Source organism: Cricetulus griseus, chromosome 3, assembly GCF_003668045.3.
Source record: "Cricetulus griseus strain 17A/GY chromosome 3, alternate assembly CriGri-PICRH-1.0, whole genome shotgun sequence".
Classification (NCBI taxonomy): Eukaryota; Metazoa; Chordata; class Mammalia; order Rodentia; family Cricetidae; genus Cricetulus; species Cricetulus griseus.
The window spans coordinates 272,233,281-272,260,311 of record NC_048596.1 but is presented as its reverse complement, the minus strand read 5'-3'; the positions used below and the strand labels follow the sequence as shown (position 1 = coordinate 272,260,311).

Genomic DNA, 27,031 nt, shown 5'->3' with positions numbered 1-27,031 from the left:
AGCCCATGAAGGGACTGGTCCTGTAGAACCACACTGGCAGGATCCCCATGACTCAGCGTGGCCACGGGGTATCCCAGAGGATATCAGTGAGGAGCCAATGAGGATGGTGTTCCAGAAACCAGAGGCCTTGAACCAGACCAGTTACTCATTGTAATGAACATTTACTTGTAAAGCTGAATAGACAAAAGCGTATACTATGTGACACACTGCTCCCAATGCCACCAGGAGGAATTAAGAGATGTTAGAGAGGTGGCAAAGAAGGAGAAGCCAAGAGGTTTGGGAGGGGGGGCTTGTTTTGTTCTTATTTTTATTTGTTTGTTTGCTTGCTTGCTTGCTTTGTTTTGCTTTGGTTTGATGATTTTAAATTTTCTTTTGGGAGGGGATGTTGCAGGGGCGAGGGGAGGGTATGGAGGGACTGGAGGTGAGCAGAATTAAGATGCATGATATAAAAAGTCCCAAAGAATAAATAAAGAAGTTATGTTGGTGGAGCACACCTTTAATCCCAGCACTTGGGAGGCAGAGGCAGGCAGATCTCTGTGAGTTCGAGGCCATCCTGGTCTACAGAGCAAGTGCCAGGATAGGCTCCAAAGCTACACAGAGAAACCCTGTCTTGAAAAAGAAAAAAAAAAAAAAGAAGTTATGCTACATTTAAAAAAAAGAGAGAGAGATCCTGGGGTAAATCCAGTGTCTTTCCCATGAAATACCCCGGGGGTAGCAGACAGTGGCTGAAAAGGTACATGGGAGGGTATAGCTGAATCACAGTATCACCCTGCAGAAGAGCAGTGAGGCTTCCGTCCCGAGAAGCAGCCAAGGCCATCAGAATCACGAATGAGTAGTGACAGTAACAGTAAAGTGAGACCAGTGGGCTTGTGCAGATGCAAGCTAAAGACTGGATAAACAAACAGGGAAAAGAAGGACGAATGCTTTCTTAAAAACCAACTTGATTAATAAGAGACCCAGGGTGGGGAGAGAAAGTTCCCGTTGGGCACCTGGGACAGTGATGACTCCTGCATGGAGACTAATATCTACAGGGAACACTGCAAGAAACAGCATGCTTGTGTTTCAGAACAAATGTCTCCCTGATACCGTGCAGTGGGAAACTGCAGGTGCCACGGGCCCCTAGACAGGACCAAGGAACACAGATATCTATGGAATAGTAATGCTAACGGGCACGGTGGTATTTAATGCTCTGCGTGGACCCCGGTGTAACTGAAGAAAACATCAGAGGAGCGCCATTCAGGGACACCCTACAGGAAGAACTGACCGGTGTACTTGGAATGTGGGTTGGGGAGGTAGGTGAGGAAGGGTGGAGGACCTGTCTCAGACTAGACTAAGGAGCTGGGAGGATACAAGGTGACTCTGTAGAGACAGCAGGGACAGTGACAAAGCTCTGGTTAGGTCTGTGGCTCATTAGCAGCATTGAATTGGTCCCAGTGGCTTGTGCTTAGGGCTCTGTTATACAAGACGCCAGCACTGAGGAAGCAAGAACACTGGGAGTCTCTGTTCTTGTTGATCTAACATTCTGGAACTCTGTGTGTGTACAGGTGCCTGTGTAGGACACATGTCTGTGTGGGAAGCTGTACATGGAAGTCAGAGAACAGCCTCAGCTGTCATTCCTCAGGTGCCATCTACTTGTCTTTTCAGACAGGACCTCTCATTGGCAAGTAGGCTATGCTGGCTGAAGCACTGTCCTGGCTGAGCTCCTGATGTAGCATTATTTCCAAATAAGAAAATGGAATACTGTAAGGTGGTGTGGGACATTAAGTCAGTGGCAGGGAATCCATTGTGTATTCATGAGACTTGGTCCCCATGTGCACATGAGGTTTGGTGTCCAGCACCCTCCAGGTACATATAGGGACGAATGGCTCCATGGAAGATGCATCCCCCACCTCAGCTTCAGGTCTAAATCCAAGCAGCTGCCGGCCATTTGTCACCACTCATCTGTGATCTGGCTGCTTCTCCTCAGGGAAACAGCAGCAGCCCCAAGAAAGCCAAGGGAGGAGTTTATTTGTTCTATAAAACACAAGGAGACACGGGCTGCCTCATGCTGACCAAAAGCTGCCCTTGACTTAAGCAGAAACGTAAAGAAACATCTTTGGGCTAGCTGGCTGAGCTGTGTTTGAAGGAACTAAGGAAAGGTCATCCCAAATTTCAATACTTTGGAGTTCCCACTAAGGGTACTTGGGGAAGAATCCATGCAGGAACTCCCTGTCAACCTAAGGAAACCCCACCAAGAGACTCCATCATCATAGCTCCCCTGCCTTGGGAACCCCAGCAACCACAGAGGACTAACTTGGGTCCAGGATAGGAGACTAGAGCTGACACCCACCTAGATGGTCACATGGAGTGGGGACCCATTCATCTGTCTCCAAGTTTATTCATCTCCTCCCATCTGAGGGTGGTGGAGGAATAGGCAGTTATTTCCTGGACAACTTGTTATTTCCAAAGTGTGTGCAGGGGCGTGATGCCATGGATTCTCCCAATACATCTGAGAAATGCTTTCCCTTCCCTTGCATAGGCAGAGTGAGGGCAGAGAACTCCTCACCATGGGTAAAGGCTGGAGCACACCAGCCAGCCAGCATCTGCCATCTTTGCATTAGGACCTTTTTGAGCCATGGGCAACTATGAAGAAGCAGATACAGGGAAATACTTTGTCTTCATCCTCTTTCCCAAGGCAGGACTTGGATGGGTAAAGGTACACACGCCCACCCACACCCCCATACCATGAGTAAATAAATAGAAAAGTATTTTCATTGCCTCTTTGCCCTGAATAGGAACCACAGAGCTGGTACTAATCACCAACACACCCGTGGGCCTGGGGAGGCCCCAGGGCCCTGGGTGACAGCCAGCAAGTCACCTCCCCTTCCACTCTCCCGTCCATCTACCTCCCACAACCTGCTGCTGTCTCTTGAAGCTCGGCTCTTTTCTTCTGTCTGGAGGTTGCTCTGTAATTTACTGGTTTGGGTTAAGATGAGAAACAAGCCCCAGTTCTAAACTGTCTGCGAGATTCTCTTGCTCGGTGCCTCCCCATTGCCTATGTGCAACACAAACTCTAATTATCTGTTTTTCTCTTGTTATCTGCTTTACTGTCTGCTTAATTTACAGGACCATAACCAATGAGCCTAAGACAAGAAAGGGCAAACATTTCGTTCCCTGATGAACTAATCTCAGTAAAAGTGGGCCGGAAGGATTGCTCAGTGGTTAAGAGCAGTGACTGTTTTTCAGGGGACCTGGTCCAGTTTTGGTACTTTCTGATGAAGGTGATCACAGCTGCCTGACTAGGAAGGTTTGATTCCTTTGGCCTCCAAGGGCATCTGCAGGCACAAACTCACTGACAACCACACACTTACAGACACACACTTAATAATAATAATAATAATAATAATAATAATAAATATTGGTTAAAAAATCTGCCAAAGTGAGAGCTAAGAGTGTCAGAGGGTAATCCCAGCACCCGGGACTGAGACAGGAGGCTCCAGAGTTCAGATCTAGCCTGAGCTATATAAAAAGACCATATTTAAAGCAAACACCATTTAAAACAAAACAAAACAAAAGGATTGCCAAGGCTGGGCGTTGTAGTGAATGCTAACACTGCTCAAACATTTCCTTTAAAATGGTTAAGATGACCACTGAGGGATGTAGCTTAGTGGTAGAACACTTGACCAGCATGTGTGAGGTTCTAGGTTCCATTCCTGGTCACACCAAAAGAAGAAGAAATCCTCTAGCCATCTAGTTGCGGGTGCATTGGCAATACTTTGGGCCTGGAAAGATGGCTCATCAGTTAAGAGTGTTTGATATTCTTACAGAGGAACAGCGTTCATTTCCCAACACCCATATCCAGCAGCTCACAACCCCTTGTGATTCCAACTCCAAGGGTCCTCTCTGGCTTCCAAGGGCACCACACTCAGGTATACACACTTACAGAGAGACACATTCATGTGATTAAAAACAATGTAAACTTTAAAAAAATGGTTATGACGGTGCATTTAAATTGATGTGTGCCCTACACCAACTAAAAATGTTTTTGTTTGTTTGTGTCATAGTCTTACTATGTAGCCCTGGACAGATTGGATCTTAATATGTAGATCAGGCTGGCCAGGATGGCCTCAAACTCGAAGACCTTGAATTGATCCCCCTGCCTCTGCCTACCAAGTGCCGAAATTTCCGGCATTCACCACCATGCTAGGCTGTGTTTGTTTTCTGAGATAGGATCTCACCATGTAGCCCAGGCCAGACGCAAACTCCAATCCTGTCTTAAGCTCCCAAGTGCTGAGATTATGTGTGTGCCACCCTACCCAGTGACGTTTCAGGCATATGTGTCTGTGTGTATGTATGGTGTGTGCACTTGAATACATCCGCATGTATGTGAGTGTGTGTAGACATGTGTGCCCACACATACAGAGACCAGAGATGACTGTATTTTCCTTTATCACTCTTCATGTTATATTGATATAGGGTCTCACTTGAACATGGAGCTCAATATCTCTGCTGGTTTAGCTAGCCAACTTGCCCCACGGTCTGTGTTTGGTGAGGGCTGGGATTGTAGATGGCTGCTATGCCTGCTTGGCATTTATATAGGCTCTGGAGAGCCAAAGTCTGGTCCTCAGGATTGCTCAGCAACTGTTTTATCTACTGAGGGCCCCCAAATTGAAAAAAGAAAGAGCCAGGCATCGAAGGTGCTCTAGCAGAACCACACACACGGCAAAATATGGCTGCAGTGCTTGCCATATTCAGGCCTGCTAGAGCCCCTTCTGGCATCGTGGCACTCGAAAGCTGGGGATACTGTGCGGTGGAAGGGCATCTTGACAGCACAAGGTCCTGGATTCAAATGCTACCACTGCCAGAAAAAAATCACTACAATTTGATGGGAAGTGGTGCCCACCTTTAATTCCAGAACTCAGGAGACAGAGGCAGGCAGATGCCTGAGTTCAAGACAGCCAGGACTACACAGAGAAACTGTCTCGGAAAACCAAAATAAACTAATAAATCTAGCACCCAAGAGGCAGAGAGGCCTCTGTGAATTAGAGGCTAGAGAAGAAGGAGGGGGGGAGGAGGAAGGAGAGGCATGAATTAAGGTCAGCCACAAAGCCGTTCATTTTACCTTTGCCACATCCGTATTAGTCAGCGAAACCAAACCATGTCACCAGGACGCGCTTGTACCCACTGTATTCGGCATAGACTGGTCTTAGCAACTCTTCTCTAAGGGCCACTGTGTCTCGATGGCCTAAGCAGCCATGTCCCACCTTTGCCCCACCCCTGCTCATCCACACCCTCCACCAGCCTCATGCAACCAGACATAGCCACAAATACAGCCCCAAGTCATAAAAATACTTAGAACATTGTGAGTTGTTTGCTTGTTTTTGCTACTTTTAAAAAACTTTATTACTCAATTACATGGTTCTCCAACTTGATCTTGACAACATCATATCCCAATGTCAAAAAGTCAACGTTCCCACTGGGTCTGATGTAAAATCAGTTCCACTTGCTTCAAGAATGAGTTAATGAGAGACCATGCTGACTCCCGAGAACAAGCAAGAGAAAAGCTGGCTCAAGAATCTTGACAGCACAGTGGCTGGAGACTGAAGGTGGCAGCAATAGGATTGATGGCTTTTCCTTTGTTCTCAGCCTCTCAGCCTCTTCTCCCACAGCTGCATGCTGGGAATTCAAGGCTGGGTTAGGAAAGCAACATGCCGGGCCTGCAGGTGGCTACATTTCCTGCTCAAGCACCCATCTCTCTTCCCTAGATACGAAGGGCTCCCTCCGTGTTCCCTCCAGATGGAACCTGAACCCATGACCTCCCCACATAAAGACATCCTCGACACCCACCACACCATCTGGGGCCCATAAAATTGCGCTCTGTCTTTTCTTGGCTCTGGGGGCCGTTCAAAAGCTACAGGGCCACATTCAGGACTCCTCTGGTTTACCCGGGGACTTTAATTCAGAACACATTTCCACACAGAGAGAGGCAGAACAAAGCACAATAGCTCTGGAGTTCAATTTACATTCTCAGTCAGTGAAACAAAATGGAAATAAAAAACAGTTGTGGGGAGTCATTTATAACTCCGCCGAAGCTCCAAAAGTGCCTTTCCTAGTGTGTCACAGAGAAAAGACGTTCTTAATGCCACCAGAGAAAAGCTGAAGTGACCAAAAAAGGAGAGGTGAGGGTTTTTTTTTTTCTCCTTGAATTTGTTTTTAAAGTGCAGACGACAGTGTGTGAGCACAGTCAATCTGGCAGACACAAGGCGGCTTCACTATTTCCTGATGAGGGGCTTTCCCTTCTGGTCTTCACTTGTTTCAGTCCTGCCAGGCACTAGCCACTCCGTGTGGTCCTGGGAAGTTTCCACACAAACTCAAGTTTTCTTTATGTTGGAGCAGGCTTCCTAGATGACTGCCGAGCTTGTGTAATGTACCAGCACCGAGATTTCCAGGTACAAATCTGCTGTCATAAGTAATGCCTGGCTTGTTTGGTGGTGCTGGGGGTCGCAAGTACTAGCAGATGGACGAAACTCCAGGCACTGTGTCAGCTGCCCAGTTAAAAAGCTCAGTGCAGACCTCGTGTTGTGCTTCCATGATTAGAAGGGGTGGAGGGCTGTAGTGATGAAGGGGCTCTCTGCTCCTGCTCTGTCTAAATGTCACCTGCACACGCTCTCACACCAGCAGTTGCAGGAAGAGGTCGCTGCTCTCCTGGTGCCCACTCTGGGCACCCCCTGTATTGTCTTCCTCTTCTACTGTTGGACACAAAACCCACGAAATGTCCGAGTCCTCAGTTATCTGTGCTCACGGAGAATGCCGGGTATTTTGCTTCTCTAGGGTCTCTCTCACAGTCTGGCTATGTTTTGTAGACCTGTTTCTACCTCTATAAACTTTCTGAAGACATGCAGCACCGCTTACTGATTTTTGTTAGTGAAGTTTTTGGCCCCATACGTGGTGTGGGGCTATGTAAATCTGTGGCTTGTTAAATATTTACATGTGGACTCTAATGTTATAATCCGCAGTAAATCAGTAAATTCAGTAACTTTTGATTATTTTTGATTATATATATATAATCAAAAAATATATATATATATGGGGGGGGCATGTGGATGTGGATGTCTGTTGAAGCCAGAAGAGGGCATCAGATCCCCTGGAGCTGGAGTTGCAGGCGGTTATAAGCTGCCTGACATGGATGCTGGGATCTGATCTTGGGTCCTCTGGAAGAACCCCACATGCTTTTAATGCTGACTCAACTCTCCCGCACCTAGTTGTCAGGTTTTGCTTTAACACTGTAGATACTTTGTCAAGGAAATATTCTCAGAAGTACAGTTAGACATTGTCTGAAATGGTTAAAAACAAAATGTTTGTTTGCTTCTCCAGCCCCAATTCCTAATCTTACTTCCCTGCTTACCCCTAGTAGAGGCTAGAATAGCTAAGATTTGCTTTCCCAGGTTCCCGTGCCACTTGGTGGGCTGTGTGGTTCAGTTTCAACCTCACTACACCAGGGAAGGTTCTCTGGGAGAAAGAAAGGTGTTGATCTGCCCCTTCAGCTTCTGCCAGAAGCTACTATGGCCACCTATGAACAGAAACAACCAATACAAATCTGACATTGTTCCCATCAGGGTGCAAGATCGTGAGAGGTCCTGTATTATGAGTGCATCATGGTATAGAATCTATATGGTAGCCAGGTGGTGTTGGCACTTGCCTTAGAGGCAGGCAGATCTCTGAGTTCGAGGACAGCCTGATCTACAAAGCAAGTTCTAGGACAGCCAGGGTTGTTATACAGAGAAACCCTGTCTCAAAAAAAAAAAAAAAAAGACAAAAAGAGGGGATAGTTGGTGGCATCGGCTGCCCTGGGGGAGGCGTCTGCTGGAAAATGGAGAAATACTTGGCCTCCATCTTTGGCACCGAGAAAGACAAAGCTAACCGTTCATTTTATTTCAAACTTGGAGCATGTTGTCATGGAGACAGATGTTCTGGGTTGCACAATAAACCGACCTTTAGCCAGACCATTGAATATTTACCGTAACCCTCAACACTCTTCCCTGTCTGCTGATGGTTTGTGGTTTGCGCTGTGCTGTGAGCACATGGAGATGCAGGAAGGAGCTAAGCACTAGCTAGCACTATGACGAGTTCTTTGAGGATGTCTTCACGAGATGGAAGAAAATCACAGCGAGGTTGAGGAGATGAATGTCTGTGACAACCTAGGAGACCACCTGATGGGGAACATGTGTGTCAAGTTTCTACATGAGGAGGATGCAGAGTAAGCTGTGATCGATTTGAATAACCGTTGGTTTAATGGGCAGCCAATCCCTGCAGAGCTGTCCCCAGTGATTGACTTCAGGGAAGCCTGTTGCCGCCAGTATGAAACAGCAGAGTGAACAAGAGGGAGTTTGCAACTTCATGCACCTGAAGCCTGTCTCCAGAGAGCTGTGACGGGAGCCGTATGGGCACCGTCGCAAGAAGCATAGATCCACGTCCAGATCTCGGGAAAGGCGTTCGTGATCCAGAGACCGTGGTCATGGTGGCGGCGGCGGAGGAGGAGATGGAGGTGGTGGAGGATGCGATCAAGAGACTGTGAGAGATCTGGGCGATTCTGAGCCGAGCTGTTTTTATCTTGTGTCTGCTAGACAGTGTTGTAGTTGGTGACAAGCCAGTTCATACTAGGATTTAAAAACAACAACAACAACAAACAAAACCAAAGATGGGTTTCTGAATAAAATTTGTAGTGATTATACAGTAAAGAAAAAAAAGACAAAAAGAATCTATATGGTATAGAATGTATAGAAGAATCTACATGATGTAGAAGGACCAACTGCTCCCTCCAGGGGAAAGCTGAGTGTGTGCAAACACTTTCCAGCTCAACAAGAAGCAACAGGGCAGATGCTTGGTGAGCCCAGTATTAGCTCAAGGGCAAAGACACAGCCTGGCTGAGCCTGGTCAAGGCTAAGAACAGACGAGAAAATAAGTGGCTTTGTAAAGATTTATAAGAAAGCCAAATATTCTTTTCAAAAAAGAAAAAAAAAAACTATTGGCAGGATTCTCATGTTCTCACATCTTAATCTATTTTTTTCCGATAACACAGGGCTATGTACATATTTTTCTGTGTTATTATAAAATGGGTTACTGACTTTATGACACATCATCCTTCCAAGAAACAAGACACAACTGTCCCCTGGTATCCATCAGGCACTGGCTCCAGAGCCACCCTGGAGAGAGCCGAAGACCAGGAGAACTCAAGTCACAGAGCCCAAGCACCCATCTGCCACACATCTGGACAGTCATCCAGAGGATGACAAGATTGAATCTGCACATACTCGACTTGGTTCCATGGTGTAATGGTTAGCACTCTGGACTCTGAATCTGCACATACTCAAGACACACAGGGCAGCTGTTGCAGGCAGAACTCACCAAGACGTAGAGGCGAAGCACAACGGACAACATTCCCACGGGACTGTATGGAACATTGGTGCTTGGTGCTGATTTTAGCTTTGCTTTTGGAATTTTCTGGAACATTTTTCAATTATTTTTTTCTAATCAACTTTACTTGAATCCATGGGTAAAGAATTTGTGTACACAGAGGGAGGACTGCACTGTACCTCTATAACCTTGACACCTTCATCGTGCTTAACAAGTGTGATGATTTCCACATATACTCCAGTCCCTACCTCTAGCCAGTATTTAGGTGTTCCCATTTATACTTTTGTTTTTTAAATACCAGGATCCATGTACTGGGGGTGGCTCAGTGATTAAGAGCACTGGCTGCCCTTGCAGAGGACCTAGGTTCAGTTCCTAGAAGCTACACTCACAACCATCCATAACTTCAGTTCCAAAGGATCCGATGCCCTCTTCTGGCCTCTTCAGACAACAGGTATGCATGAAGTACCTTGATATACATGTAGGCAAAAACCTCATAAAGAAAAACAAATAAACCTTCAGTAAATAAATTGATTCCAGGTCCCCTGAGATTCACAGATGGGATGGTTAGGTTTTACAACAGTGTGTGTACCCTCAAACCTTGGGGTGTCAACATGTTACCTAGCTGATGCATGGGGAGAAGTAAAATAAAACAAAACCAAAAAAAAAAAAAACCAAACTGGGTCGCCCACCACACCCTGTTTGAAGCTGGGTTAGCCCACCCCACCACTTGTTTGGTCTGGACGATTGCTCAGCCCTGAAGTTGTATCAGTTGTTGTGGAGAGCAGCGTTTAGGGTTTTTCTTGGATTGTTTCCTTCCATGGTTATTCTTTTGGTTTTTTTATTTTGTTGTTATTTGTTTGGTTGTTTTGTTTTTTACAGACAGAGTTTCTCTATGTAGCTCTACCTGTCCTGAAATCACTCTGTAGACCAGGCTGGCCTCGAACTCATAGAGAGCCGTCGCCCCCCCACGCCCACCCCGTCTCCCGAGTGCTGGGATTAAAGGCGTGCGCCACCACTACCTGGATGCCTGGGGTATACTAAACTCATGTTGTACCACTGAGCTGTATCCTTAGTGACTTTGCCAAAGCAAACTTACCACATGTTAAGGCAGGGAGTGTGTGGCCAGCGTACTTAAGAGCAAGTAAGGAACAAGATTCTCAGTTCTACAAACTTTAAGGCCCTTCAAGAACTACATGAGTACCAGCTGGGTCTGGTGGCTACTCAAGAAGCTAAGGCAAGGGGCTAGCCTCACCAACTTAGAAAGACCTCATCTGAAAAAGAAAAGAAAACAAAACAAAAAATCAAACAGCAATAACAACAAAAACCCCAGGAAGGGTATAGCTTAGTGGTAGAGTTCTGCCTAAAATGAATGAGGGTCTGTAGTCATTCTCTGTGTTGGTGGGAGGACCGCTTGCATGAATGGAAGTTACTCCTTCCCCTGTTTGAGCCCTCAGGGGAGCCCAGCCCTGTGTGCCACCTGCATGAGGGACCTGCAACCCAAAGAGCCTATGGCATTATAATCAGGCACTGTTTTAAGAAGCTGATTTTGAGGATCATTTGTTACTCAGAAGAAATGGGCCAATCCATCCCTCAAACATGGCGTCCATATTTCAAGCAAGATCCATCCTCAGGACCAGGCTAAGTAGACCAGTGTGCTCTGGTACCTCAAGTTCTGAGTCGCAAATGCTGGGACCATGAAGATCATCTCATTTATGTCAAGATCACATCTAACCAAGCAGACGATGTGTTCCCTGCCATTTTCCGTTTGTCCTACATTCTGAGGTGTGTGCTACACACATGGAGGCCCACATTGCATGTCTGTTATTGACAAGAGTTGTAATTACTATATCCAATGATCTACCTCTATGTACTACAACCCAGGTTTATGACTGTGAGGTCTGTATGAATACCTGGAATTAGGAGATAGGGAGGGGCATTTGGCTCTATAAGAGAAAAAAATTATTATTTGGTATTTCTTTTTGTCTTTCATTTCTTAGGCAAACAATGCAAATGGAGTAACCATGTGTCCCAGACAAGATGATAAAATATATAAACAACAGTCTTTCCTAATCTTTTCCTGAGAAATTTCTAGTACTAAGTTCAGCTGTTTATCCAATCTGTTACATTTCCTCCTAAGTGCCTCCATGCTCAGTGTGCTAAGTACAAAAGGACTTGAAGACTCTGGTACATTGGAAATGCACTTAAGGTGCTGTTCAGAACCTCACAGAGAGACATTAGAAGGCACATCTATATGCACACACACTATTCATTATCTGTCTATCTATCTATCTATCTATCTATCTATCTATCTATCTATATTGTGTGTATGGGTATTTTATCTGCATGTATGTTTGTGCATCATGTAGTTGTCTGGTTCCCCCAGAGGCCAGAAGAGAGTATCAGATCTTCTGGAATTAGAGTTACAGATGGTCAAGAGCCACCAGGTAGGTGCTGGCAATCAAACCATTTCTTCTGAAGAGCAGCCAGTTCTCTTAACCACTGAGCCATCTCTCTAGCTCCCAGCGATTTACTTATTTATCTTTTTAGATGTGCGTACTTGTGAGTCAGGATGGTGATGGTAGCAATACCTATATCAAGGCATGTGTGTGGTGATCTATCGGTTCTCACCTTCTACCATGTGGGTTCCAAGGATCAAATTCAAGTCTTCAGCCTTGGCAGCGAGGACCTTTACTTGCTAAGCCATTTCAACAACTCCTGAGATTTTCTGTAAGATCTGACTCATTTGGTTGTGGAGTGTGGTGATTTGAATAGGAATGACCCATAGACTCACGTGTTTGAGGGTTTGCCCCATAGGGAGTGGCATTCTTAGGAGGTGTGGCTTTGTTGGAGTAGGTGTGACCTTGGTGGACGAAGTATGTCACTGTGAGGGCAGGCTTTGAGGTCTCATGGAGGAAGTGTGTCACTGTGGGGGCGGGCTTTGAGGTCTCATGGAGGAAGTGTGTCACTGAGGGGCGGACTTTGAGGTCTCCTATGCTCAAGCTATGCCCAGTGTGGCACACAGTGCACTTCTGCTGCCTGTGGAGTAAGACGTAGAACTCTCAGCTCCCTCTCCAGCACCATGTCTGCCCGCTGCTGCCATGCTTCTTGCCATGATGATAATGGACTAAACCTCTGAAACTGTGAGCCAGCCCCAGTTAAATGCTTTCCTTTATAAAAGTTGCCATGGTCATGGTGTCTCTTCACAGCAATAGAAACCCTAACTAAGACATGGAGTCTGAGGTTCCACAGTCTTCTGCCTGCAAGTTGGAAACAGAAAGCCAACTGAACAGTTCTAAGGCCTATAGCTGAGCTGGCAGAGTTCAGCCTGAGCCTGGAGCCTGGGGACCAGGAGTTCAAGGGCCAGGAGATCATAAATGTCCTAAATAAGACTAAGGGACCCAAGCTTCCTCGGCCTTTTGGTTAAGTTCAAACACTCTGTAAATTGGATAGCAACCAATGTTTTGGGTCATGGTAGAGAGAGTCTGCCTTTTGCATGTCCACCAATTCAAAAGCCAAATCTCTTCTGGAAATACCCCCACAGACACCTTCATAAACAATTTTTAACCAGCTATGTGGTCAGCACATGGCTCAGACAAGTAAGTATATGAAGTCAATGGTCATGGCTGCCTCTCAGCATCCTGTCCTGGGTTCCCTTATGAGTCACAATGACATGAGACAAAAGATTTCTGCAGAAATAACTCAGCTGGCAAAGTGCTTGCTGAGCAAGCCTGTGGACCCCTGTTTGATTCCCAGAACCCATGTAAAAGCAGGTGTGTCATAAAGCACTTAGAATCTGAGCACTCAGCAGATGGAGACAGGCAGATCCCTGGGGCTCACTGATCAACTAGCCTGATCAGGGCACCCAGGTCCTGATGGAGACCATGTCTCAAAAGGCAAGCTGTAAGTCTCCTAAGAAACACCGCTGGAGGCTGACCTCTGAACTCACCATGCACATGCACACACATGCGTGAACATACATGCACACCACTTCTGTAGCCAGGTCTGGTGGCACAGGCCTGTGATCACAGAACTCAAGAGATAGAGAAGGGAGGCTCCCAGCAAGTTTGGCACCATATGCTGCCATTGAATGCAGCTCACCTCCAAAAAATAGATGCCGTGTGCTCCTGCTCCCCAGGCACATTTTCAGATAAGAGGGTGGCTGGAAACTATGCAGAGAGACAACCAAGAAGTCTTCCTAGGGGCAGGAGAGATGGCTTAGTCGCTAAGAGCATGTCCTACTCTTCTAGAAAACCCAAGTTCAGAGACTCAAGTCAATTCCCAGCAGCTCACAAGCTCCTGTAATCCCAGCTCTAGGAGGAGCTGATTCTGCTGCCACCTACACGTGAGTTTACCTACACTCCACACACACCCACAGCTCCCACACACATAGCACACCACACACACACAAACACACCCACACCCACACTCACACCACACCTACATACACCCACAGCTCCCACACACATGGCACACCACACACAGAAACACACCACACACTAAAACACACCACACACAAAAACACACCCACACCCACACCACACCACACACACCAGACCCACACTATTACCACACACACACACACAAAAAAACACTCTCTCTCATACCCCAACACAAACACAATTAAAAGTAACAAAAAACAGATCTTAAAAAGAAAGAAACTAAGGTTAAGTAAAAGAAGTCTTTCTGGGTACCTTGCATGAAGATGCATGAACAGGAAGAATGGAGATGAACAAGCACACTGGACTTGGAAGGAAAAGGACATAGCAGGGGACCCGATGGGTTGCAGTGATGTCTGTCATCTCCATTCATGGCCCCACATTGCAAGGGAGCCAGAGTCCTCAGCTCCTAGAAGTTTGCCCTAGCTGCCCCTGGGATGGTATCTGCTCATGAAAGACAAAAGAGGAGCATCATTAAGAGTGGCCAGATGTTGAATTCTGTGCATCTTCCCAGGCTGTACTAGCCACCTCTACACATCTGCTGAGCAAGTTTACAAAGATCCAGTTGGGAATCAGGTCAAATTTCTCCACACAGGGTCTCTTTATGTAACAGCCCTGGCTGTCTTGGAACTTGCTCTGTAGTCCAGGCTGGCCTCATATTCTAGCTTCTGCCTCCTGAGTGCTAGGATATAAGGCATGTGCCACCACTGCTGGCACAAGCCAAAAATTTTAATGGGTGTGTGAATCTGTGTCCTCCCACCTGTCGATAATTATGGGAGCCCTAATTCTTTCTGTTAACAGCCTTACCATGGTTAGGTGACAGTCCTGCAATCCTAGAACTTGGGAAGTAGAGGCGGGAAGATAAGAGTTAAAGGTCATCCTCATTCAAAGAAATTTTGGGGCTAGCCTGGGCTACATGACACCCTGTCTCAAAAACACAATACAAAATAAAACAAAAACAAGCGAATAAAGGCCCTGGTATAAGTAGACAATGGAAACTAGAAAACACAGAATGCCTTTTCTTCATTTGAAAATGCTTTGACTGACTAGGCATCATTGTATGTATCGGTAATCCTAACACTGGAGAAACAGAGAAAGGCGGATCCTGTAGAAGCAGAATTTTCTCCATTCCCCCCAGTCCCACTTGGACTGGTTTCTTTCTCCCCATTGGGTCCCTGCAGCTGATTATAAGATAACCACTCAGAGACTTAATGCATATTTATAATTGTTTGGCCAATGGCTTAGGCTTATTACTGGTTAGCTCTCTCATAAATTAACCCATGTCTACTAATTTGTAATCAGTGTTTCCCATTCCATGAGCTCCAGAATAAATGAGAGAACCTGTCTCAGTAATGCAGGGGGCTCTGTGGTTAAGAGCATTGGATACTTCTCTAAAGGACAGGGGTTTAATTCCCATTGCCCGCATGGTGGCTCACAGCCATTTGTTACTCCAGTCCCAGGGGATCCTTCTGGCCTCTGGGGGAACCAAGCATGTACATCGTCACAGACATATGTGTATACAAAGCACCCATATACATAAACAAATGTTTTAAGAGCAATAGAGGAAGACATCTGTGGTGGTTTGAAAGAAAATGGCCCCTAAAGAGAGTGGCACTATTAGGGGATGTGGCTTTGTTGGAGGAAGCGTGGCCTTTTGGAAGGAAGTGTGTCACTGTGGAGGTGGGATTTGAGGTCTCATATATGCTCAAGTCAAGTCCATCGTTCAGTTCACTTCCTGTTGGCTGCAAGATGTGGAACTCTGAGCTTTCACCAGTACCATGTCTGCCTGCACACCACTATGTCCCTTCACGATGATAATGGACTAAGACTCTGAAAATGTAAACCATCACCCCAATTAAATAATTTTCTTAGCCAGGTGGTGGTGGCACATGCCTTTAGTCCCAGCACTTGGAAGGTAGAGGCATGTAGAGTTCTGTGAGTTTAAGGCTAGCCTGGTCTACAGAGCGAGTTCCAAGACAGCCAAGGCTGTTACATGGAGAAGCCCTGTATTGAAAAATTTTAAAAAAATTGCTTTCCTTTATAAGCGTTACCATGGTCATGGTGTCTCTTCACAGCAATAGAAACTCTAACTAAGATGATATTTGATACTGGCCTCTGTCCCCCATACACATGGGTGCACACAAACACCTATGCATACAAAAACACACATACAAAAAATGCTCCTATTACTGTGAATTAGAATAATGGTCCTCAAGCTCAAGCGTTCACTGAAATGGTACAACAGGATGGACAGATGCAAAAGTAAAACTCAGAGCAAATTTGCTAAAAGAATTTCTAAATATTGCCTTTAATCCCAGCACTTGGGAGGCAGAGGCAGGCGGATCTCTGTGAGTTCTAGGCCAGCCTGGTCTACAGAACAATTTCCAGGACAAGCTCCAAAACAATACAGAGAAACACTGTCTCAAAAAACCAAAATAAATAAATAAATAAATAAATAAATAAATAAATAAATAAATTCTAAATCGTATTTATTATATGTAAAATTTATGCATCTGTGTGATTGTTTGAAACTGAAGATTCCATTTGAAAGTGAAGAATCATGAGCCAAGAAATGAAAAAAATTTAAATTACACCTAAAGTTGTTAGTGATACAGCTTACAGGAGACTTCAGTTATTAAATAAAGACTCCTCCAACAGCAGAAGCACAGGTTGGTGTTTTTTGTACTTTTTTAAAAAAGATTTACCTTGGCCTGAAGGGATGGCTCAGCGGTTAAGAGCATTGGCTACTCTTCCAGAGGTCCTGAATTCAATTCCCAGCAACCACATGGTGGTTCACAACCATCCGTAATGAGATCTGGTAACCTCTTCTGGTGTGCAGGGATTCAGACAGAACACTGTGTACATAATATTTATTGCATGAGTGTTTTGTCTGCATGTATGTATGTGCACCAAACGTGTGCAGTGCCTACAGAGGCCAGAAGAGGGCACTCTATCCTCTGGAGTTACCAGATGATTGTAAGCTGTCACAGAGGCTCTGATGATCAAATTTAGGCCCAAGCACCTTATCCCTTGAACCATCTTTCCCTCCTGCACAAGGGTCAGTCTGTAATTACAACTGTCAATTATTTCATGAAAATGGAAGAGAAAGACATAAGCAGAGACATTAGGATTGTACTGGTTAATTTTTGGTTGACTAGACACCAGCTAGGGTCATGTGTGAAGAGGGAACTTCCATTGAGAAAATACCTCTATCAGATTGACTCATGGGCAACTCCATGGGGTATTTTCTTAGTGGTTGATGCTGGAGAGTTCAGCACATTGTAGGTAGTGCCACCCCTGGGCTGGTGGTCCTGGGTTCTATAAGAAAACAGGCAGAGCGAGCCATGAGGAGCAAGCCAGTAAGCAGCTCCCCTCCATGGCCTCTGCATCAGCTCCTGCCTCAAGTCTCTGCCCTGACTTTCCTCAGTGATGGAGTATGATTGAGACATGGAAGCCAAAGAAACCCTTTTCTCCCCAAGTTGATTTTGATGACACTAGTGAGTTTGTCTTAGAGACAGGGAGCAGACATGGACCCTCAAACTGTAAAAATGTATATGGTCTCATAAGTGGTAAAATAATGACAATATATGCACACACAGGCATGTGGAGATCAGAGAACAGTTTGTGGGAGTCAGTTCTCTACTCTTGCCAGGTTTGTTCTGGCTTGGTGGTGAGTGCCTTTACCAGATGAGGCATCTTGCTGGCTCTGTATTCTCTTATACCAAAAACTGCCTAAATATTCACTGTAGGTGAATTCTCCATCAATTAATATGCCACTCAAAACCGTATATAAGTAGGATATAGACGATAGATTCTATGTATCACACTGCAGTATGAAAGAGTAAGACTGAGCTGTCTATACTGACCACCATATACCTTTAAGACCTAGTGGGGGGAAAGCAAATAACATAGAAACAGAAGGGCTTGATGTTATTTTTCTAGTTAGCAGTAAGAGTTAACTGGCAGTCCCACAACCACCTGCGCTATGTAAGAGCACACCAGAGCCTGAAGGATGCATGGCTAACTGTATCCAGAAACAGAGTGAGGCGGGCCAGGGGCAGGGAATGCCCACAGCTGGAGCTCTGTCTGTAGCCCTGCTGGCCTGGAAATTGCTGTTGACCAGGCTGGGCTTGAACTCTTACTTTACAGGAAACCAAAGGCCCAGGATTGAGATAGAGAAGGTCTGTGGAATCCTAAAATCTGTCTTTGCTGTGACCCCATCCTTGTTCCCTAAAGACGAGCAACAGACCACGAGAAAGACCCCACCTTCACTTTGCCCAAATGCAGCTCAACAAATAAAAATCTCTTTCCCAAGCCCATGGCAAGTTCTTTCTGACAATATATTTCATTGCTCTAGTGGATGAAACTAATATGCAATAAGATTGAAATATGACATTCAGACTTGCAAAATTCTTACTCTTTTCCACGTAGTGAAATGCCAAAACCTCCAATCTTGCTCACAAACAGGAAGTGTGCTACTTTGTGCCTGAGTGTGCAGAGCCAGCTGTCCCAGGTGTACAGCAGTGGAGTGTGGAGCAGTAATGACCTTTAAGCTTACCAGGGTTCTAATCTAACTTCCATCTAAATGCTCTTGATTGACTGTCTTTGTCAAGATTAGTAAAGCGTGGGGTATGTTATTGAATCTTAGGGGGCCAAAAATCTTTGACGAAGGTAAAACGGGTGGAATGACATCAGTTTAGGAAGTAATCCGACCACTTCCTCAAATCTATGACGAGATGGCTTGTAAAGCAGTGCACGAGTCCCCTTATCCAGGAACTGGCTTGAAAAGTATTAGCTGAACTGCACAGTGGGCCTGCTGACATCGTTGACTTACACCCCAGCACCAGCTCCTATGTGTGGAGCGCTCTTGTGTGTAGAGCAACCCCTGAGAAGCATGCTTTTAAGTCTCTCTTGTCTTACTCCCTTATTGCCTGTTTAATTCGTCAGATTCTGAAAATGCCTTCTTCACAGCTCCCACCATGATTGGGATTTCATGATTTTTGTCTGTACACTTTGTCAACCTTTGCTTTCTGTCTTTCTTAGCCATGTTAATAGGTATGTACAAGTTTATAGTAATTGTATCTTGTTATCCAATGGTTAAAACACTGCTGCTAGCCTATCTCCTCTATATGCTTCTCTTACTCCTTAGCAAATAGACTCCAGTTTCTGTTGACATAGTCAAATACAGAGCTAAACATAATTCTTGCTTTGTCTTCTGTGTAAGAGTAGCTGTGTTGCTCCAGATGAGATACAAAAGGCTTATAATGTACTGGGTGGTTTGGTCCCCAGCGTAGGGCTGGGAGCTTCCTGAGAGGTTCTGGAAACTTTAGGAGGTGGCCAGACTAGAGGAAGCAGGTCACTGGAGATATGTACCTGGGGCTACATTTTGCTCTGGCTCCTCCCTGGTTCCCCTTCTGCTTCCCATCCCCCCATAAGGTAAGTGCCCTCCACAGTGTGCTCCTGTCTAACCACAGACCTGAAAGCAACACAACTTTGTCGCCAGAAACCTCAGAAACCATCAGCTAAAAGAAACAGTTCTTCCCTTGAAATTGTTAATGTCAAGTATGTAGTCACAATTGCAAACACTCTAACGTTTGTAAGAACTGGCCCTCCTGGATACTTCCTCCTCTTTGTCCTGTTAGGATCCTAGAGGAGCTTTGAGGATGAGAGGACGTTCAGAGAGGAGCTGGACATTGCAGACAGCATGGTTCTGAGGTGGCGCTCCCTGGCCTGGCAATGCTCCATTTGCCTGCACCACTGGAAGGCTCCTTTTTGTTGAAGTCAGTACTGTAGGTTTTATAGCCGCAAGGTCCTAGATGATCCCCTCAAATGACCAAATTCTCCATTTTTATGCTCTGTTCCTTAACTTTTATCTTATAGGATGCTAACATCACTTTGATGGGTGTTTTTTAATAGTGCATTATTTTCTGACTTTTAAAATTTAGTTTTAATATTTCTATTTTCCTTTAAGTATCCTTTGGTGCCTCTCCCTTGCTTTACTGTATTCAGAACACACTGACACCTACAAGTCTGTGTGAATAAAATGATAGACTACAGCCAGGACAGAGGCATTTCCTTGCATTTTACTGTATCGCCTTGCATTTCACTGCAGCTTAAGAACTTGGGGCTTTTTATTTTTATTATCACTACTTGCTCAGTTTTAATTTTTTTATTATGCTTATTTGTTTTTTGTGTGTATGTGGGCTCATGAATGGAGGTCAGGGAATCATTTTCAGTAGTTCGTTCTCTCCTTCCACCTGGGGATCAAACACAGGTGGCCTGGCTTGATGGCAAGTGCCTTCTGAGTATCTCATCAGCCCCTTGCTAAGTGTCTTGAATTGCATTTTAAATGGCCATATTTACAGGAAAATCAATTTTGAGGTCAAGTTGTTCCAAGTGGGAGGCAAATGCTTTATCCAGCAAGCCGTCTCCCTGCCCTAACTAACATACTTCAAGATAACATCTGTCCTGGCTAGTCTTATGTCAACTTGACACAAGCTAGAGTTATCTGGAAGGAGGGAACCTCAACTGAGGAAACGCATCTATAACATCAGGCTGTAAGGCATTTTCTTAACTAGTGATTGATGAGGGAGGGCCCAGCCCATTGTGGGTGGTACCATCCCTGGGCTCTTGGTTCTGGGTACTATAAGAAATCAGTCTGAGCAAGCCAGAGGGAGAAAGTCAGCAAACAGCACCCCCCTGAGGCCTCTGCATCAGCTCCTGCCTCCTGTTTGAGTTCTTATCCTGTCTTCCTTCAGTGATGATCAGTGATGTGGAATCGAGAGCCAAATAAACCCTTTCCTCCCCTACTTTCCTTTGGTCATGGTGTTTCATCACAGCAGTGGAAACCCTGACTAAGACATGGTGATATATTGTTTATGATCTAATAAAGCCACTGGAGATCAAAATGCAAAGCTAGTCACAGCCATAGAGCCAGGCAGTGGTGATACACATCTTTAATCCCAACTGCCACACTAGCTAGCCATAGAGGCCAGGCAGTGGTGGTGCATACCTTTAATCCCAGGACTCAGGAGACAGAAGCAAATGGATCTCTCTGAGTCCAAGACCACCCTGGTCTACACAAGAGTGAATCAGCCAAAAAGAGTAACAGAGCTTACACCTTTAACCCCAGCACTAGGGAGGTATAAAAGGGCGAAGCAAAGGGTCTTATATGAGATTCAGTTTCCAGACAGGGAGAGCATTGGGTTGCACTCTGAGAATTCCTGGAGCCAGGATCACTCATTTCCATCTGAGGCAGAGGTAAGAGTTACTGGCTTGGCTGCTTTACTTTTCAGATCTTTAGCCTGAACCTCAATATCTGCCTCTGGAATTTATTATTCATGTTACACTAAGACATCAACATAATTTTGTCATTACCTTCTGGTGGGATTCACCCTGCCCTACGGGATCGCCCTCCGACTCCGTTCCTCCCCGGTATTTGGGCAGCTGAGAGGTAGGCTGTGTGTCTGGCAGTCTCTTACAGTGGCTTGTTCTTTCCTGCCTGGTGATGGCTGGATTCTGCTAACCCTTCCACCTCCGCAGCTGTGCCACAATGTTCCAGATGTGATCGAACTTTCATCTCTTCTCCCGGAGGCTGGCAGGCCTTTCCAGCCTGAAGATTCACATCTTAATTTCTGGAAATGTCCTAGTTATCACTACTGCCTTGCATCCATTATTTATACCCCCAGAAATTTCCAGGAACTGCCTTTGAACATATGTGCAACCATCCCTCATCACATCCATCTCTCTTTGGCACTCTGTTGCAAAATAGTTTTGCGTTCTATAACATTTTCTCCACTTACCTGAAAATTCACATTTTCCCCCCAGTCCTCTGAACATTGCTGATAAGCATTAACAATGACTTTTTAATTTCCGGGCCATCTGTGTCAGTTCCAATATTCCATCAGGTTTAAATATTTGACTTCTTTGGCCCGCAGCCCTGCTTTTGTTTTGTGACTTATTTCCCACTGTGGTGATATATTATTTATGATTTATTAAAGCTTGCCTGAAGATCAGAGAAGCAAAACAGCCAGTCACTAGCTCTCACCTCTACCTCAGCTCAGACCAAAGGGGCAATCATCAGACTGCTCCTGACTTCATTGCTCCTCGGATTCACTCAGACTGCAATGCTCTCTTCAACATGGCTAGGGACTAACTCTTAGACTGAATGCCTCTGCCTTTCATACCTCTCAAATCCTGGGATTAAAGGCCTGAGCTCTGATTCACTCTCTAGTAGCCCTGGGTGACCTTGAACCCAGAGAGCTCTATCTGCCTGTCTCCTTTAAACGTGTGCACCACTACCACCTAGCTCTGTAGCTTGAGGCTGGCTTTGCTTTCTGAATCCTCAGGCAAGCTTAATAAATCATGCATACACCCCACATTTGAGCGTTTCAGGAACACTGATAGAACTAACTCTTCTCATTGCTCCATCTGTGCCCATGTCCTTGTCCTTCCTGGGATGCTGTAAGGTGATTGGTGGAAGGGCCAATCCAGATGGGTAACAACCTGCAACGAGATCTAAGCAACGAAGCTGTCTGAGCAGGGGGCAGAATACCAGGGGCTGGAATCTACAAGGATAAAAGAGAGGGCAGGTGGAGAAGGTAACCTGAGCCATAGCAGAGGTGGGTAGAGTCAAGACCACAGGATGTGGATGCTGAGCGATCCGGAAGCAGCGGCGAACAGGAAGGAAGATGGCTACCCCCAGTCAAGGCTTCCCCGGCCATGGGCCAGTCCCAAGTGGGACATCTATACCACCCTCCTCCCCAACACTCAGGGAATATGTTGGAAGAAGGGCCAGAAAGAACGTAAGAGCCAGAGGATGGAAAAGCGCAATATGAAAAGCTGTTCTGTGGTGTGACCTGGATGCTGCCGCCGCCGTTCCTTCCTCTGTTTCTCTCCCTTGTCCCCCCTCCTCCTTTCCGGTTTCTCCTTCTTGTTCTGGATCTCACTTTGTAGTCCAGGCTGTCTGGGAGCTCATGATCCTCCTGCCTCAGCCAGCCTCCCCAGGGCTGAGATTACAGGCATGTACCACTGTTCCTGACACCATCGTAACTTCTCAGTGCTGGAATACCCGACTCCCCTGGTGGTGGACACACTGTTTCATGCCAACTACATAGCGACGGTCACCAATTCGAATCTCCAGTCACCACTGGGGTTAGTTGGTAGAGTGCTTTCCTAAAATGTACAAAGCCCCAGGTCCCGTCCTCGGCACCACGGACGGGAAGCAGATACGGAGGTGCCCACCTGCAATCCTATCTTCATATCGGGTTTGCTACCAGCCTGGGAGCCGTGAGACTTCGTCTCAAGTCAAACAAACAAGCAAATGGGAAGCTGGAACTGTGGCACAGTTGGTAGAGTGTTTGCCTGGCATTCATGAAGCCCTGGGTTTGATTCTCAGTACCACACTAAAAATGGGGCATGGTGTCCCCTGTTCATCATTCTGGGACTTGCACATTCAAAGTCATTCTGGGACTTCACAGTGAGTTGGAGGCCAGCCTGGAATAGGTGAAGCCATGTCGCCAGTAACAACAGATCTCCTGCCTGGACCCTTGCTTTGAGCTGTGTCACCTGTACAATGACACCCTCAGCATTTCTCCTTGACTTCTAGAGGCATGCCAAACTGAATATCTACAGAATAACTTCAGATCTTTCCTCCCTTGTAGCCCCTTAGCAATTGTTCACATCCCAGTGCAAATATCACTGGAGAGTGTGTTGATATTTGTTTATGATCTAACAAATAGAGCTTGCCTGAAGATCAGAGTGCAATGCTAGCCACACTAGCTAGCCATAGAGGCCAGGCAGTGGTGGCACCCACCTTTCATCCCAGGACTCAGGAGACAGAAGCAGACAGATCTCTGTTAGTTCAACGCCACCTTGAGCTAAAAGGAAATTGATTCCGGCCTAAAAGAGAAACAGAGCTCACACAAAGGTGACCTCAGCACTTGGGATCCCATGTCCCTAATCTCAGCACTAGAGAGGAATATAAGGCAAGAGAAGAGAGGATCCAAGTGAGTCTGAGGTTTGGAGGAGATCAGTGCAGTCTGAGTTTGGGTGGATCACCCCTTCAGTCTGAGCATAGAGGTGAGAACTCTCTAGTGGCTGGCCACTTTGCTTCTCTGATCTTCAGCTTTAACCCTGATATCTATCTCTGGGTTTTTATGTTCATGCAGGAGAGTTTGTATTCTCCCTGGGTCTTATCTCTGTCTTACATGTTAAATTCTGCAGGAAATATGCTGGCTCTAATTTTGTTTTGTTATGTTTTGTTTTGTTTTGTTTTGAGACAGGGTTTCTCTATATTGTTTTTGAGCCTGTCTTGCAACTCAATCTGTAGACCAGGCTGGCCTGGAACACACAGAGATCCGCCTTCCTCTGCCTCCGAGTGCTGGAATTAGAGGCTTGTGCCAGCAACACCCGACTATTGGCTCTATTTTTAAAAATAACCCTAAACTAACCAATTTATGTGACACGGGCATTGCTTCCATTACCAACCAGACAGTTGAAGGTTACAGAAGCCTGTATTTGTTCTTCAGATTCTTTCCTTCCTGTGCCTAATGCTATACTCAAACCTGACATCTAAGAAGGCACACAAAAATCCAAGTCACATCTTGTTCAAATTTCATTTCTGTTGCTGAGATGAAATATCCTGCCCAAAGCAACTTAGGAGAGGATTTACAACTCCTGGACACAGACAAAATTCAGGCAAAATCAAGACAGAATTCAAACAGCTCATCACCTCACCTTCACATTACAGAAGACAGAATATATGTATTCTTGCTTGCTTGTTCTCAGTCAGTTTCTCCTCTATTTACCTAGGGAATGGTGCCATTCATAATGGGCTGAGTGTTTCCCTATCAATTAACTATCAAGACAATCCCCCCACAGACATTTCCACAGGCTAACCTGACCTAGAAAGTTCTAGTAAGGGTCTTTTCTGTAGATGGAGTTTTCTGTTCCACCAGGTCCCACAGCCCCAAATAAACATACAGAGGCTTATATTAATTATAAACTGTTAAACCAATGGCTCAGGCTTCTTACTGGCTAGCTCTCTCTTAATTATTAACCCATAACCATTAAGCTATGTGTTTCTACATGGCCCTATCTTACCGGAGAAGGCTCCAGCATGTTACTCCTTCAGCAGCTACATGGTGTTCCCCTCGAGATCTCTCTCTCTGCATCCTCTCTCCAGAATTCTCCTCTTCTCATAACCCTGCCTATACTTATGCCTGGCTACTGTGTTTTATTAATCAACCAACAGGAGAAACATACAGAAGGACATCCCCCATCAGGTCCCTTCCAGGAGTAGAGGTATATACCTTTAATCCCAGTACTTGGCAGGCAGAGGCAGGAGAATTTCTGTGAGTTTGAGGCAAGCCTAATCTGCATAGTAAGTTCCAGGACACCCAGAGCTACACAGTGAGACCCTGTCTCAAGAAAACAAACAAACAAACAAACAAACAGAAACAACAATGAAAGGGTCTTCCCAGTTGATTCTAGGTGGTAGTAATAATTGACTTCCTCACCACTCCAGACTCATCCCCACTCTGGGCGTATTGTCTCCTTAGCATTTATCTCTACCTAAAGAACCTAAGTTGACTTATTTTTATTGAGTGCTTATTCAGAACTTAACTCCCGCTCTCAACTGGTCCCAATGAACTCTTAGTTTTCTCTTTCCTCCCTCTGTTCCACCATCAGACATTAACAAGATATCAAACCCATACAGAGAGCTGGCTACTTCGCTGGTGGTGTGTGGACTCATTCACTCCCTGCAAGGCCTTTTACAGCAATGTGCACCTACTTGCCTTTGAATGTTATATTCCCAGTTATGAGATGACCATGTCAAGTAGGCTTTTCCTCCTCAAGCAGGGCTCTGACACTCCACAGATGTGTGCCATTCCTTTGCAGGAGCACATGGGGACCCTTGTCCTGTCACACAGGAATGCATGATTTGTGTATCTCCAGTGGGGTATGGATTATACAAGCCACACATTGTGCCATGAATTCCAGCCTGGCTCCTGTCAGTATTTATTTGAGAGTCTAGTGCCATGTCATAAAAATGATATGAGTACTAACAACTAGAATTTATGAGGACTAGTTGAAAACTAAGATTGATAACGTGGTGAAATAATAAAGCAAAAAAAAATTTTATTCTTAAGATGAGAAAGAAATATTAGTATTCCTATGGGATGGAGACTATGTCCTTATTGGTAAACTTAAACAACAAAGCAATGACATAGCCAGATGAGAAGTATATTCAGAACAGGTTTCCCTTTCACGCTGAACATTTTCTGAAGTTTTATATATAGTAACTCTCAGTGCCCTGCTGTAAATTGGCTATGAGAGAGCAAAGTCAGGTGTCTGCCCAGCACATGCAACGGCCCAGGTAGACCTACTGCACACGCTGTGCATGCTGGAGAAGAGAGGGCTGCTTACTTGCTCGGTTCTACTGTGCCTCCTACTTATTCCCACATGGTTCTAGCTTGGGTCGGCACGGGCGTGCAGATCTCTGGAGCTGACATCCGCAAGGCTATGTTTACATTCGCAAGCACCCCATCTCTGTAGATTTGGGTTCAACCTATGAGCCCCTCCCTCACAAAAAAAAAATCCCCAAAGGCAGAGAGTAGTGAGAGACAGCATCATGTAGTGGCTCTCGACACACAGAACTTCTGAGCTGTCGGAGGGATCATCACCCATGTCTTTGTCACCTCACCCTTGAGGACTGCCCAAGTCCCAGAGAGGATCTCTGCGTCCTACGAACATCACAGAATGACCTCATTTGCATATGGGCACAGAGTCCTCAGATGCACCAGTCATACCTCATACCAACGTGTTGGGGGTTACTAAGTGTGAAGACTCCCAAACCCCCATGCCCCCACACGCCTTGGATAAATGCAAATTGGTAAAATGCAAATTGTCATTTTACCTATCTGAAGTCTGCAGATCCCATTTTCCCCCCCAGGGGTCTGAATCTCCCTTTTAGTGTGATGTAGTGTGAGAATGGTCAAGACCACCTGTAAGAAGTAAATTAATCCATGTCTGCAAAGCAGCCAATGCCCAGACGCTCCAAGGGGAAGAGACTCGTCTCTTCGTTCCCAACATTCTAGAACAGTGTGTTTAGGCCAGGTGAGGTAATTTTACAAAGCTTTATTTATTTATGTATTTAATGTTATAAATGGTTGTGATTTGCCACATGGGTGCTGGGAATC

General features: G+C 45.6%; 1 protein-coding gene and 1 pseudogene across 1 annotated transcript in view; both read left to right on the top strand.

The window, feature by feature from the left end:
- Positions 1-7,849: 7,849 nt before the first annotated feature.
- Positions 7,850-8,573, top strand: LOC100772280 (annotated as a pseudogene).
- A 13,900-nt stretch (positions 8,574-22,473) lies between these two features.
- The window catches only part of Ror2 (receptor tyrosine kinase like orphan receptor 2), a 182,745-nt gene continuing 178,187 nt past the window's right edge, over positions 22,474-27,031 (top strand). Inside the window, exons 1-2 of the mRNA XM_027409891.2 lie at positions 22,474-22,633; positions 22,889-22,982. Of these exons, the coding sequence (XP_027265692.2) occupies positions 22,474-22,633; positions 22,889-22,982 (254 nt within the window). The remainder of the gene's footprint in view (positions 22,634-22,888; positions 22,983-27,031) is intronic.